At 40.1% G+C, this 20,581-nt stretch overlaps 14 protein-coding genes across 14 annotated transcripts; 6 read left to right on the forward strand and 8 right to left on the reverse strand.

The window, feature by feature from the left end:
• Positions 1 to 572: 572 nt before the first annotated feature.
• Positions 573 to 1,013, forward strand: SRP14 (RNA-binding signal recognition particle subunit SRP14; the record flags this gene model as incomplete). The annotated part of the gene is made up of 1 exon (XM_056232293.1): positions 573 to 1,013. The coding sequence occupies one exon, from the start codon at positions 573 to 575 to the stop codon at positions 1,011 to 1,013; it is 441 nt and encodes a 146-aa protein (XP_056086587.1).
• A 153-nt stretch (positions 1,014 to 1,166) lies between these two features.
• On the reverse strand, positions 1,167 to 2,534 carry UBX3 (clathrin-mediated endocytosis regulator UBX3; the record flags this gene model as incomplete). The annotated part of the gene is made up of 1 exon (XM_056232294.1): positions 1,167 to 2,534. One exon carries the CDS (start codon positions 2,532 to 2,534, stop codon positions 1,167 to 1,169), a length of 1,368 nt encoding a protein of 455 aa, XP_056086588.1.
• Positions 2,535 to 2,836: 302 nt separating this feature from the next.
• RAM1 (protein farnesyltransferase) lies at positions 2,837 to 4,129 on the reverse strand (the record flags this gene model as incomplete). Its single annotated transcript, XM_056232296.1, has 1 exon — positions 2,837 to 4,129. One exon carries the CDS (start codon positions 4,127 to 4,129, stop codon positions 2,837 to 2,839), a length of 1,293 nt encoding a protein of 430 aa, XP_056086589.1.
• A 500-nt stretch (positions 4,130 to 4,629) lies between these two features.
• NUR1 (Nur1p) lies at positions 4,630 to 6,096 on the forward strand (the record flags this gene model as incomplete). The annotated part of the gene is made up of 1 exon (XM_056232297.1): positions 4,630 to 6,096. The coding sequence occupies one exon, from the start codon at positions 4,630 to 4,632 to the stop codon at positions 6,094 to 6,096; it is 1,467 nt and encodes a 488-aa protein (XP_056086590.1).
• A 173-nt stretch (positions 6,097 to 6,269) lies between these two features.
• Positions 6,270 to 7,853, reverse strand: ASM4 (FG-nucleoporin ASM4; the record flags this gene model as incomplete). Its single annotated transcript, XM_056232298.1, has 1 exon — positions 6,270 to 7,853. One exon carries the CDS (start codon positions 7,851 to 7,853, stop codon positions 6,270 to 6,272), a length of 1,584 nt encoding a protein of 527 aa, XP_056086591.1.
• Positions 7,854 to 8,077: 224 nt separating this feature from the next.
• On the reverse strand, positions 8,078 to 8,893 carry LUC7 (Luc7p; the record flags this gene model as incomplete). The annotated part of the gene is made up of 1 exon (XM_056232299.1): positions 8,078 to 8,893. The coding sequence occupies one exon, from the start codon at positions 8,891 to 8,893 to the stop codon at positions 8,078 to 8,080; it is 816 nt and encodes a 271-aa protein (XP_056086592.1).
• Positions 8,894 to 9,279: 386 nt separating this feature from the next.
• On the forward strand, positions 9,280 to 10,101 carry SKDI04G1580 (carboxymethylenebutenolidase; the record flags this gene model as incomplete). The annotated part of the gene is made up of 1 exon (XM_056232300.1): positions 9,280 to 10,101. The coding sequence occupies one exon, from the start codon at positions 9,280 to 9,282 to the stop codon at positions 10,099 to 10,101; it is 822 nt and encodes a 273-aa protein (XP_056086593.1).
• Positions 10,102 to 10,266: 165 nt separating this feature from the next.
• Positions 10,267 to 10,473, reverse strand: SKDI04G1590 (uncharacterized protein; the record flags this gene model as incomplete). Its single annotated transcript, XM_056232301.1, has 1 exon — positions 10,267 to 10,473. One exon carries the CDS (start codon positions 10,471 to 10,473, stop codon positions 10,267 to 10,269), a length of 207 nt encoding a protein of 68 aa, XP_056086594.1.
• Positions 10,474 to 11,016: 543 nt separating this feature from the next.
• Positions 11,017 to 12,654, forward strand: NDE2 (NADH-ubiquinone reductase (H(+)-translocating) NDE2; the record flags this gene model as incomplete). Its single annotated transcript, XM_056232302.1, has 1 exon — positions 11,017 to 12,654. The coding sequence occupies one exon, from the start codon at positions 11,017 to 11,019 to the stop codon at positions 12,652 to 12,654; it is 1,638 nt and encodes a 545-aa protein (XP_056086595.1).
• A 391-nt stretch (positions 12,655 to 13,045) lies between these two features.
• Positions 13,046 to 14,386, forward strand: SUB2 (ATP-dependent RNA helicase SUB2; the record flags this gene model as incomplete). The annotated part of the gene is made up of 1 exon (XM_056232303.1): positions 13,046 to 14,386. One exon carries the CDS (start codon positions 13,046 to 13,048, stop codon positions 14,384 to 14,386), a length of 1,341 nt encoding a protein of 446 aa, XP_056086596.1.
• Positions 14,387 to 14,749: 363 nt separating this feature from the next.
• RPS16B (40S ribosomal protein uS9) lies at positions 14,750 to 15,626 on the reverse strand (the record flags this gene model as incomplete). The annotated part of the gene is made up of 2 exons (XM_056232304.1): positions 14,750 to 15,157; positions 15,603 to 15,626. The coding sequence occupies 2 exons, from the start codon at positions 15,624 to 15,626 to the stop codon at positions 14,750 to 14,752; spliced, it is 432 nt and encodes a 143-aa protein (XP_056086597.1).
• A 633-nt stretch (positions 15,627 to 16,259) lies between these two features.
• On the forward strand, positions 16,260 to 17,232 carry RPL13A (60S ribosomal protein eL13; the record flags this gene model as incomplete). Its single annotated transcript, XM_056232305.1, has 2 exons — positions 16,260 to 16,263; positions 16,637 to 17,232. 2 exons carry the CDS (start codon positions 16,260 to 16,262, stop codon positions 17,230 to 17,232), a joined length of 600 nt encoding a protein of 199 aa, XP_056086598.1.
• A 409-nt stretch (positions 17,233 to 17,641) lies between these two features.
• Positions 17,642 to 17,962, reverse strand: RPP1A (ribosomal protein P1; the record flags this gene model as incomplete). The annotated part of the gene is made up of 1 exon (XM_056232307.1): positions 17,642 to 17,962. The coding sequence occupies one exon, from the start codon at positions 17,960 to 17,962 to the stop codon at positions 17,642 to 17,644; it is 321 nt and encodes a 106-aa protein (XP_056086599.1).
• A 491-nt stretch (positions 17,963 to 18,453) lies between these two features.
• On the reverse strand, positions 18,454 to 20,316 carry THI3 (branched-chain-2-oxoacid decarboxylase THI3; the record flags this gene model as incomplete). The annotated part of the gene is made up of 1 exon (XM_056232308.1): positions 18,454 to 20,316. One exon carries the CDS (start codon positions 20,314 to 20,316, stop codon positions 18,454 to 18,456), a length of 1,863 nt encoding a protein of 620 aa, XP_056086600.1.
• Positions 20,317 to 20,581: the final 265 nt, after the last annotated feature.

Consider the following 20,581-nt stretch of genomic DNA (forward strand, 5'->3'; position numbering starts at 1 on the left):
CTCACTTGACGAAAGAGGGAAGCAGATATATGAAACTGGGGTTCAGAGCAAGTTTCAACGAAATTTTTTACTCCTTTCTTTTCCTACTCTTTTCGTTAAATTTCATACTGAATGACTTTGATGAATATGGTGATAACCTATATTTTGCAATGTGTATTTATATATTACTTGAGTACAACGACATGTTTCAATACACAGAGACTATATAACCTTATGATTAAACACTTTGAAAAAATTGCCATGATTATTGTGTCTTTTGATATTAAAGATGTTCAAGATTTTTAAAGCGGTATTTCAAGGAGACGGAAACCCAAAGGCTGTCATACGAAATACTTAATGGTCAAAAAATGCTGTAATAGATATGATAAACCATTATCTTTCTGCTAGAGCACTATTAATGGACACTTGAACAACAATTCCATCTTTTACGTCCCACCCGTGCGAAAGGATAATATATTCTTAACATGAAAAAGAACCATACTTGGCGTTAATGCTTAACGAATGGCAGGCCACACATCTCTGTTTTCTTCAATTCAAGTTAAAAAATGCAGCTTTCTCCCCACCATAAAGCAATGACAAATACCGGCTGTTTATCCCCAAATGACTTTCTATTGAAAGTCCCAGAATTTTTCAAGGCTGCAAATGAGAAACATATAACTGTACGTTTAACAGCCAAAAGGCTCATAGACCACGATCCTGTGGAAGGAAATATTGAATTTGATACTACCAATCATCCTAGCTATGATGTGTCTAGAAAAGCCTCCAAAGTTTCGGTTAGCTCAATTTCTGAGAAGGAATACCCGTTACTAATCAGAATGTCTTACGGTTCGCATGATAAGAAAGCGAAATGCTCAACAGTGGTAAAAGCGAACGAATTAGACCAATTTTGGCAGGAATATTCCTCTGTTTTCAAGGGTGGTATGCAGAATCTTATCAAGAAGAAGAAAAAGAAGAGTAAGGGTAGTACTAGTGGCAAAACAACAAAGAAAAACAAAGTAGCAAAGAAAAATTGATGTACGTCGTATTTGAATAAAAGGCGGCTTCACTTTTGTCTTCTTCGATTCTGTACATTAAAGGGTGGTGATGTAGGTATAAAATATTAATTGCATAAAGTTGTGTAGATATAAATTAAACTATAATTTAGAGTGAACATTCTAAAGTTTTCTTCATTCATTAAGACGTTCCATGACAATATTCCCCGATGGATATATACCGCTGACGTCAGATATTGTAGCAGATAAATCGAGCTCCCTTCTCGGTACTGGTGTGATCAATTTAAAGCCATATTGGTGCTGGTAATTAGCAGGTCGTTCGACAGGTAGAGCCTGCTCTTCAATATCTAATAAGCCGTGTAATTGTAATTCAACAAATGCATATATTTCCTCTGCTGGTAAAGAGGCATCAAACTTTCTCACTAGTCTCTGACCATCTTCTAATCTAATGGCAATTTTGCTCGCATCTTTTCCTAATGAAGGTTCAGGTTTCAGCTGTCTTTTTCTCCACAGCAACCACTGCTTTTCTAATCTTTTTTGTTCTCGTGCCCCTTGCTCCCTTTGGATCTGTTCTGATCTTTCTGACTCCCTTTCTTGATCACGTCTCAAGGAGTCCTGGTATCTGGAATCCTGTTGTTGTCTTATCAATCTCTGCATTTCGATATTCTGCCTTTGCTGGCGCAACTGAATCAATCTAGAATAATTCTTGGAGAAAATGGTCTCTAAGTCTAAAGGCATATAGTTAGAAATAGAGCCTTCAACTCTTGCGATTAATTCGATTTTCTTCTCTGTTTTAAGAGAAATTATTCCAAGTAGAGGATATTGTCTAATTTTCAAAGCGTTGGAAACTTGCAACCCTTCTGAGGTGGTAACATCGCCATACCAAAGTAACACTTGGTATTTTCTTATTATATTGACAAAAGCTTCTGAGCACAGAATTTTGTTGACGTAATCCATATGATTATCTAAAAGCGGATCATGCAAGTAAATGACCCCAAATTTTACCTGTTCACTGCAAGCATCCAGCAATTCAGTGTAACTATTCTGCATAACACCTTTGGAAAACATTCCATTTTCAGGATTGTACAAGGAGCCAAAGTTGAATTGGATTTCATTGTTATGATTATTGCTCGTATTTTCGCTATTGTTGCCATCTTCAGTGTTACCGTTAGCTTCAGAACATGTTACGGCCTGGGACTCGTTTTCTAGACTTTCCAACAGACGGTTTAGTTGAGAACTATGGTCAAGTAAGCGATTATGCTTCCTCTGATAGAATCCGTGGAATCTTATTAACGGCTTAAGAAGGCGTGAGCTCCGGATGATGAAATTCAATACGTAATAAAGAACTATTAAGGGGGTTTGAAATAAAAAGTGAAGAATAGATTTGGAGCCCCCACTGCTACCCTGTGTCGTTTCAATTGTATTGTCGTTTTCATTTTCTGCTGTCCCGTTCACATCCGCAGGTGGTTCTTCTCTAAAAGCTCCTGGAATTCGGATAAAGGATTCATTACTATTTCCAAAAGTCTGCCTAAATATATCCATGTTTTATAAGGAAATTTTGAATCACAATCGAACCAGTTAGTAAACCACTAGATGAAAAACTTTATAGTGTGAATAATTTGCTATTGTTATTCATATTCACTTGTCTGCTTCAAGTGCAGTACTGGACAAGGATTGCGTTACAATAAGATTTCGCGCTGTTATTGTCTTTCTAAAAAGCGGTACCCGAAGTATAGAATAAAGTCAAACCGAGCCTCAATTCAACGAGGAAGAAATCGGAACGTAAGAAGACACAGAGGTGATTAAATATTAAATACCTATTTGAATATGTTATGTGAGTGATTTCAGGAGGGGAGAGCGGAATCAAAATGATCAATAAAGTTCTTTACGTTTTTCATGGGTAAACCATAAACTGGGTTGACATGAGTGAGTCCAGATGACGAAATCTGGTCGTTTGAGTCACACTTCATCTTGTATGGAGGATCATTTGAAGCACAAGTGTAGGAATTCTCCGTCATTGCTAGGCCTAAAAGGCAATAGTTTGTGTGGTAGAAATCAGAGTGTGCCCTCGGTTTATCTCTCAAGCCAGGCTGCTCTTTTTCTTGACAACAGTACAATATGTAGTCCCTAAGAGCTTGTTTACTGAAACACTGGCCATAACCCAAAGACTCGAGTATTGCAGCTGAGCCACCTACCCAGAAACTGTAGCAACCGTCAACGAGTTTGTTACTTCTTCCGCAAAATCCTCGCTCTTCTTGCAGTTGACGGGCACTACACCATTCCAGCAGTCTCTCTACATCTATTTGATTTATAGACCTCAGAATAGCTAGACTTGCTGTGGCACAGAAGGTGTATCCTCCGTGTGCCTCATCTATGTGAGGACAACTGCCAAACCCGCCCTCGTAGTTTTGGCAACTTTTTAAATAACTCAATACGCCTTCAGAAAGCTCATCCGTAAGCATATTTAATAGCGATGCGATAGCTAAGGCACAGTATACACCTCTTGTATCTACTTCCCCAACTTCCAAACAAGTCTTAAAACCTCCATTAGGCTCCTTCAACGATAGCAACCATTCGTAAATTTTTTTTCGATCGATTCTGTCCCAGCAGCCATCTATGTTATCACAAAGGGATAAAGCGTTTATCGCAGCATATGTGCTGGCCAAATGAGATAATTGGCCCAACCCCCCACCAAAGGGCCCTCCTAAAGGGCTAATAGCAAATAGCTTATCCACGATTTTTCTTTTGACGTCATCTGTGAGCCAGTCTTTAGCCATTACCTTCAAAGAGTTAGCGACCCAATATAACATCCATGGTTGAGAAGCATCTAAAACGGTCATTTGTGAAGGTAACGAAATTTCAAAGGCAACATCTAAATACATCTTGTGGAAATCCTTCATGAGGATAGGCTCGTCACCATTTTCGTCATCATTATATATATCCAATACACTTTGTAGCACTTCATGCCGTGCTTCCGTAGTAACTGTTTCTAGCTCTTTTATCAATGGCTGGATTGTTTGATCTGAATCCAAATCTGCTACATGGATAACTTTTTCCATAACTGGCCTTTTCCTTCCCAACAATGCAGTGTTTATGAATTTAGCCCTAGTTAAGGATCTTCTCAGCCTCTGCTGCATACGCTCTGTTTACTTATGGTCTGTAGGCTGTGTAGTTTTCTGTGTACAGGAACGGTGATGGGATGGACCCTTCTTGCTTGTTATATTCAAGTCACTTTCGCGTGTTTTGGATAAAACTTCCCCGATCAGACAAACCATATATATGAGACGAATGATTAGCCACAACGTAGGACAACTTTCTTCCAACACTTTTCAGCGTTGATCATAGATTGTTGAGAAGGATGATCATCAAATTGCGAATTTCCTGAGTCTTGTGTTTTGTCAGTCACTAAAGTAAAGTACGGGAATTGCGATCTCCTTCATTAGCGAAAGTAGGGAAAAATAGCTTCATAACAAACAAAGAATAAGTTGGTGCTGTATTTAGAGATCCAACCAGGGAAAAGAAGTGGCAACTTCCCTTCGATTTAAGTCCGATATATTACTTGCAGAGCAGTGGAAAGAATAGTACTGCCGAGTTTGATTTCACAGAGGAGAGCATTACCTATATTTTCAACCCTGAAATGGATCAAAATGATGTGATTAATGAAGTATATGACGATTCGGATTTGAGCAACGAAGAAGATCACAGTAAACTGGCGTGGGTGAAGAAATGGTATCAGCTAATCACTTCTCCCTTAGATTTGCAGTTGGTAATAACTGAAAAATTAGAAATGATCGACTGGGATGCTCATGCCGAAAGTCTTGCTAAGCCATTAGGGAATTTTTTAATCGCACTCTTTTTCTTAATGAGACTTTTGCAAGACAATTTGATAAAACCCAATTACTTCAAGTTAAACGTTAAGTCGGATGCTTTCGATCTCTCTAAATCTAACAAGTTAAAAGAGTTTGATTATTTACTGGAGATATCTTCGAATCTTCAAAACGGAAATCAATTTGATGCCTTTCAATCATTGTATTTTGTCACTCTAAGTTTTATGGATAATCTTTTCAGAATCTCTATTTTTATGTTGCTGTCGCTGAACTTATATCTGACCTGGAAGTTCATATTTGGGTACTTCAAAACTTACAATTTGTTCCACTTGAAGAATGAGTTCAATTCCGCAAGTTTGACTAAACATAACTTAAGTGATTTGAATAAGGAATATTATGAAGATATTTATAAGCAATCCTTGTGGTCTCTTCTAAGCCATTTTTTTAGAGGTTCTCGTGATAATGTACCTCATATTGATCAAGAAGAAGATGAAATATTCTATCAGTTAAAAAAATGGTCGCCTTCCAAGTTCATAACTAGTCTTTTCGTATCTTTCTCACCAACGGCAATCATTTTTTTGAGCTTTTCCGAAGTTTCTTTTACAACAGCAATTTCTCTATTTTTACACCAATGCCTTTTAGATTACATCATAATCAAAAGATTCCGAGCTAGCCTGGAAGACAATTTGATCTTATCAAGTGCAGCTTTGCAGGAATATGAAGATAAGCATATAATTGCACGAACAAGTCAACAGGGTAGCATGGATTCTGTATCATTTAGTAGAGGTACTGATCGATCTGGGCCGGACACTAGAACACCAAGAATATTCACTACTCATTCATTACATGGTGAAGAGATCAAAGAGGCATACAATTACAAAAAAAGGGAGTTTGAAGTATTGTCGAATAAGAGTGAAGGTGTCCCAGAACCTCGAACAACCAAAATGCAAGATTTGAAAGGTATGTCACAAGCTTTCGGCAGTTCCACACGTCCAGTTGGGTCTCAGTTTCCTCCTCAATTTTCTCTGAAATGTGAGGGTAAACTTTCAAAGAATGAGCCTATTCGACTATCACCAAATCGCTATTCACAGCAGGATAAAGCCTACCTGCCAAATCAAGATCAGAATGTATCGAAATCATCGAGCCCCTTAAGACAAACACCTTTAAGTGCAAGACAAAAAAGCTTCGAAGGTTCAGAAACTAGTGCATTGAATAAAGATGATATTGATGCCATCCTTCGTTCCCCCAATAAGAGAAACCATTATCATAAAAGATAGAAGGAAGAGTATCTAATTATGTCCGAAAATATGTAGTTATGTAAAGATGAAGTAACAAAATTTTAATAAAATGTAATATGGCTTGGAAGATTCTTGTAAGTTATCAAGAGATTACATATTATGGCGTATTTATCAATTAAATGTTCATGGATGGTTAAAGTGGACAACCCCTGCTATAAATCATTCCAACCAAACAACCAATTGTTCAGTTTATGTATAAATCCGGCAGATTCATTATTCCTATACCTTGCTTCTTGTTGACGCATTTTCGACTCCAAGCTTTGTAATAGAGTGGGAATGTTGGAATTTGCGTTTGCGTTTTGAATAAATAGTGATTTGCCGTCCTTTACATCCAACCGCTTGCTCTGAGGATTTACCAGCTTTGGACCTAAAAGATTTGTTGCGTTGCCAACACTTATTGCAGAAGCATTACTATCCTTATTTAGAAAAGTGTCGTTGGCTAATGATACGTTCGGTGGGGATGGCGTATTTGAAGATGATGATGTGGAAGAGTACTGATACATAGAAATATTGAATTCGCCAATATCGTCAATGTTATCAACTTTACAACCAGCCAATTGCTCTACCGCATTTTTGGAATATGGGATGCAGCCAATTAACGCGCCGTGAAATATGGTCCCATTTTCTTGTAAGGCTCTCAAAGCAGAAGATGGAGAGTTATAAGTTAGCTTGACCCAACTCTCACCTGTGAATATTGCATATTTTTTGCTAATTAATTCATTATCTCTACCTTTTATGGTGATGGTCTTATTGACAGTAGAATCGCTGTGGTCGCTACTAGTGTCGTCGTTATGAAATAGTTTGAATGAGCTGGGGCTAATTCCGCGACCCAACCGCAATACTTGAAAATCTTCCATTATATGACCAAAAAGGGAAAAGTGCTTGATCACTTCATTGGCAATCGATTCAGGGTAGCCAAACACGATAACTGCGCTTAGATTTGAAGACTTAGAAGAAGTTTCGTGGGCATTACCGCTGTTCGTATCAGCGGTGTTTTCATCGTTATTTGAATGATTTTTCTCAATGTTTGCTATTCTAACGTAGGAGTCTTTATCAAAAACATTCGGAGTATTCTTGGAATCATAGGCTGAGCTATTCAACTTTTTCGCCGCGTATTTATTAGTAACAAATTGGGTTGTTAGAGATGGAATAGAACCAAATTCATCCTCCCGTTGCCAGTCTTGCAAAGTGACGGTGGGTGGAGCGTCGTTGAAGTTTGACAGCAAAGAGTTCAGATCATTATTTGCTGCTGATTTGTTTCTTTCATTTTGCTTAGTATCCTGGTTCTGCTTACTGAAACTTCTCATCGAAATATTTATGGAGGACGAATCATCATTCTGGCTAATATCAGAAGAGGAATTTTGCTTTGTCGTTTTCCTTCTTATCACCGTATGGGGAGTAGATCTTTTTTTCGGATTATTTACCCAACTAGGATTATTTCCTTGGTTTCGTTGATTTGTACTGTTGTTGTTATTGTTGTTATTGTTGTTATTGTAAACGCTATTACTACTAATATTACTACTACTATTATTATCGGCGTTTACGTTATCACTGAATGACGTGCCAAATTGTGAAGGCCCGCTACCGTAAGAGGCATTTAGTTGGGTCCGCTGTTGCTGCTGTTGAGTTGGTTGCTGCGGCTGCGGCTGCTGCTGAAACATTGGAGTAGTTTGTGCTGGTTGCGATGTGGGGTTTGAAAACACATTAGTATTGTTGCCAGAGTGTGCTCCAAACATTTCAATAGCGTTGTTTTCTGTTCTTCAGGCTACCAAGGGAAGGAAGAATGAGTGTCAATACAAAGGATGGAAGAAAATAAAAGTAAGCCTGCTATACCGGGAAATAGGAGAAGTCGAAGTATATAAGTTCAATTCGCGATGATTCCAAACCCAATTCCGCCTATATACATACATCACCACTCCTTTCAAACAAAAATTTTCCAGTCAATTTTTTTGGTATGGCACTACACAAAGCGTCTTCCGGGTAGTGCAGCCGTCCTATTAGTGTCAGCGGCCTGATTATTGTTCATTGGCTGAAAATAATCCTCTCTCATCTTGACGTATCCCAGGTGTATTTTCCCCAAGAAGTGGTCAGCAAGCCTTCTGTCCGTATCTAGACGTGATAGGTAAGCACCGCACACCTCACACACCTGTAGCTTCTGCTGAGCGCTCTGACCAACATTTTCCGTGATATTTCTCACACGTTTGGCAACCTCTTTCCTCTTGTTTATCAGTTCTTGCAACTTAACCGATTGCAGCATGCCCATAGTGACTTCGTCCGCATGGATCAAAGAATCAATTTCCTGTCCCATAAGACCTATCCGCGCGTCCAAGAGGTCCAGTTCTTCGGTGACCTGCTGGATCTTCATTCGTTCTTCGGCGGTGTGCTTAAGGTTTTGCAATGCAAGCGCAATCTGGCCGTTACACTCATTGACGAATCGCGCTAGGATGGTACGATATTCTCTCTCGAATTCCGGAAATGCCTTGCCCTGCTTGACATCTCTCTCGTACTGGATCTTATGTTTGGCTAGATGGATTTGCGGGCATTTCCCCAAGCTCTGTTTGGTGCCCTGGAACAGGTCGTAGGGGCACTCCCCTACGAGGTACGACTTGCAGATCTTGGGGTCGTGTAGCCCAAGGTCTCTCTTATGATGCGAATACCGGTTGTGTTGGAAACTGGGGTCCCTGCCCATCAACTGTTCGACGAGTTTTCGTTGTTCTGCAGCTGGTGTCGACATATTCGTGGTAGCAAGCGGCTCTCTGGAGGTTGCATCGAACATTGTGCGTCGTACTTGCTTGTTCTATAAGTACGTGCTTCTTTTCTCTCTTGTTGGTGCCTGGGGCATCGGCGGTTATTCGGGTAATGCTTATCGTTCAGTAATCATTTGGGAGGAGAAGCCCAATCTATAAGAGTTGGCAGCCCTACTCCAGCCGGCCTGTTTCCCATAGCATTCAATGCTCAGTGGCAACCGGTGACAGATATCGTCGGCGACTTTGGATACATACCTTTGCCACCTTTCTGCTTTTTTCCCTGTGGTTTTGAGTGCTTTACGAAGGACAGTGGGAAAACTATCGGCAAATTGACACACAGGGAGAAACTATATAATGGAAGGGTCAGTTGAAAAATTAGGCCGTCCTGAGCTAAGTGAAACAAGTAAAACGAACAATGTTGATTACCGAGACCTTTCATGATGTGCAAACATCGTACGGCACCACCTTGCGTGTGTACGTGTACTCCCCCAAGATTGCAGGCTATCCGCAGGCTAAGTTTCCTGGTGTGATCCTGTACAGTGAGATTTATCAAGTGACGGGCCCTGTTCGTCGTTTTGGCCAGAGAATTGCGTCCGAAGGCTACGTGGTGGTGGCACCGGCCATTTACCACAACTTCATGGGTCCTGAAGCATTGCCCTACGACGTGCAGGGCACCGATGTCGGTAACGAGTACAAGATTAAGAAGCCGTTGGAGTCGTACGACGAGGATAACAAACTGTGTTGCGACCTGCTTTTCCAACTACCGCAGTTTGATGGGAAGAAAGTCGGATCGACGGGGATGTGTCTAGGTGGCCATTTGGCATTCAGGGCGCTCTTGGACAAGAGGGTCAGCTGTGCGACGTGTTTCTTCCCAACGGATATCCACTCCAGAACCTTGGGTCTCGGCCAGAATGACAACACCCTGGAACGTGTCTCGAAGGAGTTGAGGAACACTCAGGAGATGGTCTTGATCTTCGGGACGTCGGACACTCACGTCGACCCGGAGGGCCGTGACCTGATCAGAAAGACCCTCAGAGACCACGGCGTGCACTTTACGTTCTTGGAAGTCCTGGCCGCCCAGCATGCGTTCATCCGTGACGAGTTCAGCAAGGGCAGATTTGACTCCGCCATCACTCAAAGCTGTCTCGGGTTTCTATTCGAGCAGTTCAACAGGAAGTTGAGAACCGATTTGGGCGAATTTGTCGACGACAACACCCCACTGGAACATGTTTGTTAAACTCCGGATGCTACATATGCTGAATAGTAAATAGCAAGAAGAAAAAGGGGAGGGGAAGAATGGCAGTTCTGTTAAAAAGTACTCTATATGTAGGAAACTACTGGGACGATCTCATCACAGTAAAAAAAAAAAAAAAAAAAAAACTAGAATAAATCTATCTATCTTCTATCTTCTTGCCTTTTCAGTCTTCAGCTTCTCGAGCCTCTCAGCCTCTCTTCTAGCGTCTGCAGCAGCCTGCTTTTGTCTCAAGATTTCAGCGTCCGATTCCATTCTCTTCTTTGGATCACCATTTTTTTTCTGGCCCTTAGCCAGGTCCATTTGCTTTTTCATGTTTTTTTGTCTTGCCAAGTCTCTTTGATTACCTCTAGCCATTGTTAAGGGTGTGTCGTCCTGGGACGTATATTTGAAGCTGCGTGTCGTTTTATCGCTTTAGCTCTTGCTGTATTTACTGCCTTGATTAACCATTAAAAACCTGGAAACGTTGCCATGGCAAGCCAAAGAAGCGGATTCTGAGTTAGGAGGATCCGGGTGGCCGGGTAAACTCACCTTCTCCTACCGTATATAAAACCAATAAATCATAATAGTGTGGATTAACCTAGTCCTCTCCAAAATGCCGTATATCCCAGACTTGTCACGCGTTCATTAGCACCAATGGCCGAACTGATATAGATGCGTCACAGCACCATATGACTTCTGACACTTGTTCCCCATCTTTTTTTTTTTCGTTTTTTAAAGGGATTCTCTACAGCCTAAAGGCCTCCCCTAATATGTCAGCCCCTCCCTTTGCACTCCACTTAAGTGTGTGAATATATAAGGTGCTTCCATACAGTGGGTAAAACTGTTTTGTGGAGATCGCATCACGAAAGCAGTGACAGGAAGGAAGATAAAGCCGTCGTACTATATTCATTTTTGTCGATGCTACCCAGGCTTTGTTTGGCAAGGACTGCTAGGTCCTTGCAGCGTTTCAAGGTGACTCAAATCTCTAAACCGTTTTTCCATTCCACGGAAGTCGGTAAGCCCGGACCACCGCAGAAACTGTCGAAATCTTACACAGCGGTATTCAAGAAATGGTTCGTCAGAGGCCTGAAGCTAAGTTTTTACTCTACGTTGGCTGGCACGCTGTATGTTTCCTACGAACTGTACAAGGAATCGAACCCATCAAAGCAGGTTCCTCAGTCCGCTGCGTTTCCTAACGGCTTGAAAAAGAAGGAGTTGGTCATTTTGGGCACGGGTTGGGGCGCTATCTCTCTTTTAAAGAAACTGGACACTTCTTTGTACAACGTCACCGTGGTGTCGCCGAGAAGTTTTTTTCTGTTCACGCCGTTGCTGCCTTCTACGCCCGTGGGAACGATAGAGATGAAGTCCATTGTGGAGCCTGTCAGGTCCATTGCCAGAAGGACCCCGGGTGAAGTCCATTACATCGAGGCGGAGGCGCTGGACATCGATCCCAAGGCGAAGAAACTGATGGTGCAATCGGTGTCGGAGAACGAGTACTACGTTTCCAGTCTGAATTACGATTATCTTGTTGTCAGTGTGGGCGCTAAAACGACTACTTTCAATATCCCTGGTGTCTATGGCAACGCCTATTTTTTGAAGGAGATTGAAGATGCTCAAAACATCCGCATGAAATTGATGAAGACCATAGAACAGGCGAGTTCATTTCCCGTGAATGATCCGGAAAGGAGGCGTTTATTGACGTTCGTGGTTGTCGGTGGTGGCCCCACAGGTGTGGAATTTGCCGCAGAATTGCAAGACTACGTCAACCAGGATTTGAGAAAATGGATGCCTGATCTCAGTCAAGAAATGAGCGTTATTTTGATTGAGGCCTTACCCAACATCCTGAACATGTTCGATAAGACTTTGATCAAGTATGCTGAAGATATCTTTGCCAGAGATGAAATCGACTTGCTAGTAAACACTGCTGTGAAAGTCGTAGAACCGACCTACATCCGCACCTTGCAAAATAGTCAAACAACCACCAATATCCCCTACGGAATGCTTGTCTGGGCCACCGGGAATGAACCCATCGAGTTGTCGAAAACACTCATGGGCAGAATACCTGAGCAAACAAACAAGCGCGGCCTACTGATCAATGACAAATTGGAGCTTCTGGGCGCTGAGGATTCGATCTACGCCATTGGTGATTGCACTGCACACACAGGATTTTTCCCCACAGCACAGGTCGCACATCAGGAGGGCGAATACCTCTCTAAGATCTTGGATAAAAAACTACAAATAGAACAGATGGAGTGGGATATGCAGAACAGCACCGATAACGCCAAAATGACACGCTTGCAAAAGGAAATTGATGTGAAGAAATCTAAGCTAGACAAATTCAATTACAAACACATGGGTGCGCTGGCGTACATTGGTTCCGAAACCGCAATTGCTGACCTACACATGGGCGACTCATCATACCAACTCAAGGGTATGTTTGCCTTCTTATTTTGGAAATCCGCTTACTTGGCTATGTGTCTCTCCATCAGAAATAGGATTTTAATTGCCATGGACTGGACCAAAGTTTACTTTCTTGGAAGAGACTCTTCGGTGTAGTCGTTGTTTAATATACATTCGTTGTTCTCAATTTAAATGTTTACGCTTTTTACGTATATCTTACTATAAAATCATTGAAAATTTCACGTTACCCTTCCTCGTCGAGGATGATATATGTTTCTTGAACTGTGAAAATTTGAAAAAGAAAAAAATAGTCAAAAACACACCGAATAAACAAAGGGTTTTGTTCAATACCTGAATTGGGAGTTAAAGAGTACAAGTTGAGGTGTTATCTTTTTAAGTGAGTTATCTCTTGTAAGTGGTTACACGGATCTGTTTGTTTGTTGGAAGTTAGGTTATTTTCTCATCCGCACAGCTAGCTTATATTCACTTTGGTAAGAGATTTTTCAAGAAATAAAAAAAACTTGTTCATTTTTTAACAGCAGCAACAATGTCACACGAAGGTGAAGAAGATTTATTGGAGTATTCCGATAACGAACAAGAAATACAAATTGATGCCTCTAAAGCTGTCGAAGTGGGAGAAACTGGCGCCGCCGCTTCTGCCACTGATGGCGATGATAACAACAACACTGCAGCTGGTGACAAGAAAGGTTCTTATGTCGGTATCCATTCCACTGGTTTCAAAGATTTTCTGCTAAAGCCAGAGTTGTCAAGGGCCATTATTGACTGTGGTTTTGAGCATCCTTCAGAGGTCCAACAACATACCATTCCTCAATCTATTCACGGTACCGATGTCCTATGTCAAGCTAAGTCAGGTTTGGGTAAGACGGCCGTCTTTGTCTTATCCACTCTACAACAATTGGATCCTGTTCCTGGTGAAGTTGCCGTTGTTGTCATTTGTAACGCTAGAGAACTAGCTTACCAAATTCGTAACGAATATTTGAGATTCTCTAAATATATGCCAGACGTTAAGACTGCTGTCTTCTATGGTGGTACCCCAATTTCCAAGGACGCTGAACTGTTAAAGAACAAGGACACTGCTCCACATATTGTTGTCGCCACTCCAGGTCGTTTAAAGGCTTTAGTGAGAGAAAAATACATTGATTTATCTCACGTCAAGAACTTTGTCATTGATGAATGTGATAAGGTTTTGGAAGAACTAGACATGAGAAGAGATGTTCAAGAAATTTTCAGGGCTACTCCAAGGGACAAACAAGTTATGATGTTTTCAGCCACACTTTCTCAAGAAATCCGACCAATTTGTAGACGTTTCTTGCAAAATCCATTGGAAATTTTTGTCGACGACGAAGCCAAATTAACTTTGCATGGTCTACAACAATATTACATCAAATTAGAAGAACGTGAAAAGAACCGTAAGTTGGCCCAGTTATTAGATGATTTGGAATTCAATCAAGTTATTATTTTCGTCAAATCCACGACAAGAGCTAATGAACTGACCAAACTGTTAAACGCTTCTAACTTTCCTGCTATCACCGTTCATGGTCACATGAAGCAAGAAGAACGTATTGCTCGTTACAAGGCTTTCAAAGATTTCGAAAAACGTATCTGTGTGTCCACAGACGTTTTTGGTAGAGGTATCGATATTGAGCGTATTAATCTGGCCATCAACTACGATTTGACCAACGAAGCTGATCAGTATTTACATCGTGTTGGTAGAGCTGGTAGATTTGGTACAAAGGGTTTGGCTATTTCATTTGTTTCGTCTAAGGAAGACGAGGAAGTTCTGGCAAAAATTCAAGAACGTTTCGATGTCAAAATCGCTGAATTTCCAGAAGAAGGTATTGATCCGTCCACTTATTTGAATAATTAATAATGGAAAAAAAAATACGTTTTTATATAGATTATATAAAAATTTTGTATTATTCAAACAAACAAACAAACAAACAAAGGAGGGAGAGAGAAAAAAATTATGTACTATTCTAAAAATGCACTCATTCGCCAAATAAATACGCGTTACTGGATTTTGTGTGAACATATAAGACTTTCTCGCTTGATCTATATACAACGCGAGGGAGAGTAAATATGAGCCAAAATGCTGTTATCGTGAATGGATTCTAAATTAACGTTTTACCTGTTATAGGAAGATATACAGTATATGTAAGTAAAAAGTTGTTTTTTAATACAATAGATGTGCAAAGAAAAGTGAAGAGATTTTTGAGAAAATCTTGGTTTCTTAACGGTAAGATTTTTGGAATCTAGAACGAGCACCCTTACCACCGAATTTCTTTGGTTCTGGTCTTCTGGAATCAGCAATCAACAAAGTTCTGTCGTAAGAAGTGAAAGCCTTTTTCAATTCGTTCTTGGATTGTTCGTCAACGAACTTTTGGTGGTAAGCGACTAAACCCTTAGCAATAGCTTGTCTGATGGCATAAACTTGAGAAACGTGACCACCACCGGTAACTCTAACTCTGATATCGATGTTGGAGAATTTGTCCAAACCAACCAATAACAAAGGTTCGTAAACCTTGAATCTTAAAATTTCTGGTTCGACCAAAGTGATTGGAGAACCGTTGACCTTAATCAAACCCTTACCGGCCTTGACGTGGGCAACAGCGGTAGCTGATTTCTTCTTACCAAAAGTCTGTAGAAAAGGTAGAGATATAGTTATCCCATGCCAACCATGTTAGTAAAAATAAACTCAAAATCTTCAATCAAAAATTAAATTCTATGAATTGGGCGAATGGTTAAAACATCTGAAAGTTCTGGTGCGTTTGTATTACGTTTATTCTTTACGTACTTCAATTCATGTGAATAGAATACGGCTCTGAGCAGATGAATATTACTCCATCTAAGCTTATGAAATGGATAATTTTCATACTTCCATATGATCCATGGAACCTTTCTCATTTGCAAGTAGAATGACTTTTCTACTCTCTCATGGTTCTGAAAATATCATTCAACTGCACTCTCCTTTTCACGAGTCTAGTCTAGTATGAGGTATTACGGATCTCACGTTGGAATTATCCCTTTGGATGTTCTCAATTTTCCCCACTGATTCATAGCATGGCTTGCATTACTTAACATACTTGGACACTTGGGACGGCAGACATCTTGTGCTTATTCTCTTGCTGTGCTTGTTCGAAATATTACTTAATGAAAGGGTATATAGTAAATATACTGCGTGACTGACCTATACATTTTACGCATTTACTTTTGGTTTTTGTCAGCGTTGTTCCCCAAGCACGCTGTCCTTCCACATTCCAAGCTAATCCAGCTTAGCCGGACCGGAGAACCCGCCGGTGATATTTGCTCCAGTAGGAACAAACAATAATGCCCAGCCTATGAGGAAAGCGGACCTCCCCCCTCTAGAGGGAGACTGCTCCCCTGAAAAACTAAACTTTTCGTAGGAATCCTCACGCTTGCTTTTTCACAATATTATTTCTAGGCCGAAAGATTTCCTACATGTATGGGTGTTTTCACAAAAGGTAACCATCTAACAGTGAGAAAAGAGGATAATGCTGTTACACCCAACCATTTCAAACTACACCTTTACATTTGGAGCGGGCAATTATTTTGGTTAGAAGTTTTCCAATCTTTTTGATCGGAATAATCACAACAAACGTGCGGTAAATTTTGAAAAATTTCAATTAGCTAGATATTAGCTATTAATAATCATAGCTTGCAGCACTTTCCCAATAGAGGTTTGAGCAAAGCACAGCACAGTACACCAGTAATAATACACAATGGGTATGTTAAATATGAAAAATAATGGAACTGCTATTGTCATTTTTATAAGACAAAGAAACCTCGTTATACAAGAGAAGTGTCTCCCACGGAAGCAGGCATGAATATACGTTGTTGATGGACAAATGGAGCTGACGTTGTGCGGTCTAAGGCATCGAATACATACTAGTTTTTCATTCCTTGAGGAGCTAGGCCGCTTGATATTTCGGAGAATAAGGAATCACACGATCACCACCTCTTCCCACCCCAGATGATGATGAATCAAAGAGTGTAAGAGTATTTTTAGAATAATATGACAATTGCCCTGGTTAGTTTTGAGAATAACTTATCATTTTTACTAACAATTTTAAAAAATCATCCAAATGAATTATATTAGCCATTTCCAAGAATTTACCAATCTTAAAGAATCATTTCAGAAAGCACTGGCAAGAACGTGTCAAGGTTCACTTTGACCAAGCTGGTAAAAAGGTCTCTAGACGTAATGCCAGAGCTGCCAGAGCCGCCAAGATTGCTCCAAGACCATTAGATCTTTTGAGACCTGTCGTTAGAGCTCCAACTGTCAAGTACAACAGAAAAGTTAGAGCTGGGAGAGGTTTCACCTTGGCTGAAGTTAAAGCTGCTGGTTTGACTGCTGCGTACGCCAGAACCATTGGTATTGCTGTTGACCACAGACGTCAAAACAGAAACCAAGAAATCTTTGATGCTAACGTCCAAAGATTAAAGGAATACCAATCCAAGATCATTGTTTTCCCAAGAAACGGTAAGGCCCCAGAAGCTGAACAAGTTTTGTCTGCTGCTGCCACTTTCCCTATCGCTCAACCAACTACCGATGTTGAAGCCAGAGCTGTTCAAGACAACGGTGAATCTGCTTTCAGAACTTTGAGATTAGCCAGATCCGAAAAGAGATACAGAGGTGTCAGAGAGAAGAGAGCTAGAGACAAGGCTGAAGCTGAAGCTGAAAAGAAGAAATAGATATAAGGGAGTATTTAAAGAGTTTTTCATCCACAAAATTTGTATTTTCCTTCTTTTTTATCTGTTTCATTTCATAAATAACATATATATGTACAATGTATAAATGGGAAGCCATCACTTATAATTTATCATTTCCTTAAAAAGCCTTATCAGAATGGCACGTCACCCTTCATTCTTCAAATATAACTGTTTTTTTCTGAAACGATGGCGTTCTAGTCATATTGACACAACCTGCTCATTTCCTCCTCTGGATTGCGATCTAATGTTCATTCTGTGTTGAAAAGCGAAATGTGACCAAGCTATTGAACAAAAAGAAAGTACTGTCTTATTGTATTAAAAGTGACTATAGAAAAATTATAAAAATTTTAATTGTTAGAATATGCAATTTCTTCTAAACAGATGAGTACCTCTAATCAAATAAACCGAAACCCATGTCATCATCGGATTCTTCTTTAGCTTCTTCTTCTTCCTTTTCAGCTTCAGCTTCACCAGCGACACCACCAGCGACACCACCGGAGACACCAGCTGGAGCAGCAGCACCAGCACTGAAGTTGACCAATAATTCCTTCAAGTTTTGATTGTCCAAGGCCTTGGCAAAAATGTCGGCCCAGATACCTTCAACTGGAACATTGGCAGCGTCAGTCAAAGCCAACAACTTTTCGGAAGAGATTTCGATCTCAGAGTCGGCCAAAATCAAGGCAGCGTAAGACAAAGCGGATTCAGTAGACATTTCTTCTTGCTATTTTAGAGATAATCGGTTTAAGCTGTTGTATTGGACAAAGCGGACTATTTCTTTATTCTTCTGATTTCTTCCTTTAAAAATGTTCAAATTAAAAGATATTCAGAAACTTTATAAGTGATAAATTTTTTTAATACACGCAGAAGCATTTTTGAAAAATGGAAAAAAAATTATGATAAAGTTGCGTGGTATCTTTATACGATATACGTTAATAACGATATTATTGATTACATAAACCATTGTTAATAGGTTAAATTTTAATATAATCCCTAGAAAGCTATAGGTGAAAACATGCGGTATTTCACTTCTTTCATAAATAAGACCTATAGGATGAGAGGCATGCAAGATTTTGTAGTATTTCAATAGAATGACTTTCTATTAACTATGTTGCTGTTTAGCGAATAAATATTTGGGCCATATTTGGGAAGCTTTTGAACAACGTGAGTCTATGTAGATGAAAAAATTGCGTACTAAAGTGAAAATTATGGTCCTTGATAGTAAGGGGGAGAAATCAAATCTGTGTCTAGTTTAATTTTTTTCAAAAGCGGCTGGAATTCTGGTGTTGGTGTATCTACTGCACTAGAATTTTCGTTTTCCTCTTGCACTTGTTTACTCTGCTCTTTCTCCACTACCCATCTATCAAGCAGAGCCTGGGGAACATCTCTTGGTGGCAGCATAATCTCTATCATTCGAATTTTGTCATTAATAGCAAAATTGGGGTCATTGATCAAGGACCTAAATTCTCCAACAGTGATTATCTTCTTAGTTTCATAATTCGCGCAACCAAACACACGCAATAATCCTAAGTAGTTCCAAGGCTGAATATCATAATAGCTGGCGTCGGATCTGTGGTGTAAAAACCTGTCGACAGAATAACCTTGATTGTTCATCACGAAAATATAAGGTGTTAAACCCCACTTAACAATTGTAGATAATTCTTGAACCGTCAATTGAAAAGCACCGTCACCCATAAACAGAATAACTCTATGTTTAGTTGGGGGAAACTCATTTTTGTTGATCTCCTGCACTGCAAACTCTGCTCCAAGGCACGCCCCCATTGTATAACCGACAGATCCCCAAAGAGCCTGAGATATGCCCAGTGTATTTACCGGAAATCTGGTTTGGTTAACCCCGAATGCAGAAGCACCAGTTTCGGTTATGATTATGTCCCCTGGTTGGAACCAACGAGATATTTCATTCCAAACCCATTCTTGTCTCAAAAGAACATTGCCTGCCGGATAAGGTCTTGGTACCATCATGTTAGGTTGTTCACTTGGTCTGTAGGATAGCTTAGATTCATCTAGACTTGCTAGTAGTTTTTGTAGCAGTAGTTTTACGCTTAGGTCGGGGTATGTAGCATTTTTTAGTTTTACAGACGTAGAATATAGTAATGCACAATTTTTGGTTTTGTATTGGAAATGGAAAGTCGATGTGCTAAACTCGGATAGCATGCAACCAATGACGATAATAAAATCCGCAAAATCGACTACTTCCCTAACTTCTGGAGCTGATATGGAGCCTGTGAATACACCTCCAAACTGTGGATCTGTTTCGTTCACTGTGCCCTTACCCATAGGTGTGACAAATATGGGGAATTTGAGCCTACTACAAAGTTCTTTAGTCTCTTCGATTAAATTTTGTCTGCTTGTACATGCATCAACAATGATTGCAGGGTTCTGGCTTTTGTACATAATGCTCAATATTCGAGTAATAACTTCTTTTTCTACGTCTGGATCGTTTTTATGCAGTTGTAAATCCAGAGGAGTATTTAGCCTTGCTGATTCAATCGGGAGGTTCACTTGGTTAACAGGCATGCCCATGTATACTGGTCTCTGTTCGATCCAAGCCATTTTTATACACTTATCTACTTCATCGGCACATAGTTCAGAATCAACAATCAAAGTAGTATAGCATGCCACATCACTGGCTATCCTATGGAATACAGTAAAATCACCGTTTCCTAACGTGTGGTGCAGCAGTAGTTGCTTTGTTTGCGCACTTGTTGGTGGCATACCCACTATATGAAGTATTCCTACATGCTCAGCATAAGATCCAGCCACGCCATTGATTGCCGACAACTCGCCTACGCCAAAGGTTGTTATGAGACATCCCAAACCTTTGAGTCGTGAGTATCCGTCCGCTGCATAGGCAGCATTCAACTCATTAGAATTGCCAGCCCATCGTAAGTTTGGGATGTCGTAGAGTTTATCCAACAGTGGCATGCTGAACTCTCCAGAAAGTCCAAATATGGTATGTATGTTCAGCTGGTTAAGCCGATGGAAAAGATAATCTGATATTGCTATATACTTCGGCAGTCCATATTTCTGTGCATAGCTAGAATTCATCTTCAGAATGACGAGAATGTTTTCCAATGTTATGCTCCTCCTATATTTATTTTTTTCGTTTCGTTATACTTTACTCTTTTTTACACAGGATTGATAATATATCACGATTTTGCTGTTCGTCGATATATTCAAAATTATATGCTCTGAAGTATGAAGAAAAAAATAAATCCGTTCAATGCATCGCAAGTCTTGCCAGTCTTTCTATGGGAAAACGCTTTTGCACAACTATTTGCAATAAAGAAACTCAGGAGTTCTTACAGTTGCC

Source organism: Saccharomyces kudriavzevii, assembly GCF_947243775.1.
Source record: "Saccharomyces kudriavzevii IFO 1802 strain IFO1802 genome assembly, chromosome: 4".
In the NCBI taxonomy this organism is placed as follows: domain Eukaryota; kingdom Fungi; phylum Ascomycota; class Saccharomycetes; order Saccharomycetales; family Saccharomycetaceae; genus Saccharomyces; species Saccharomyces kudriavzevii.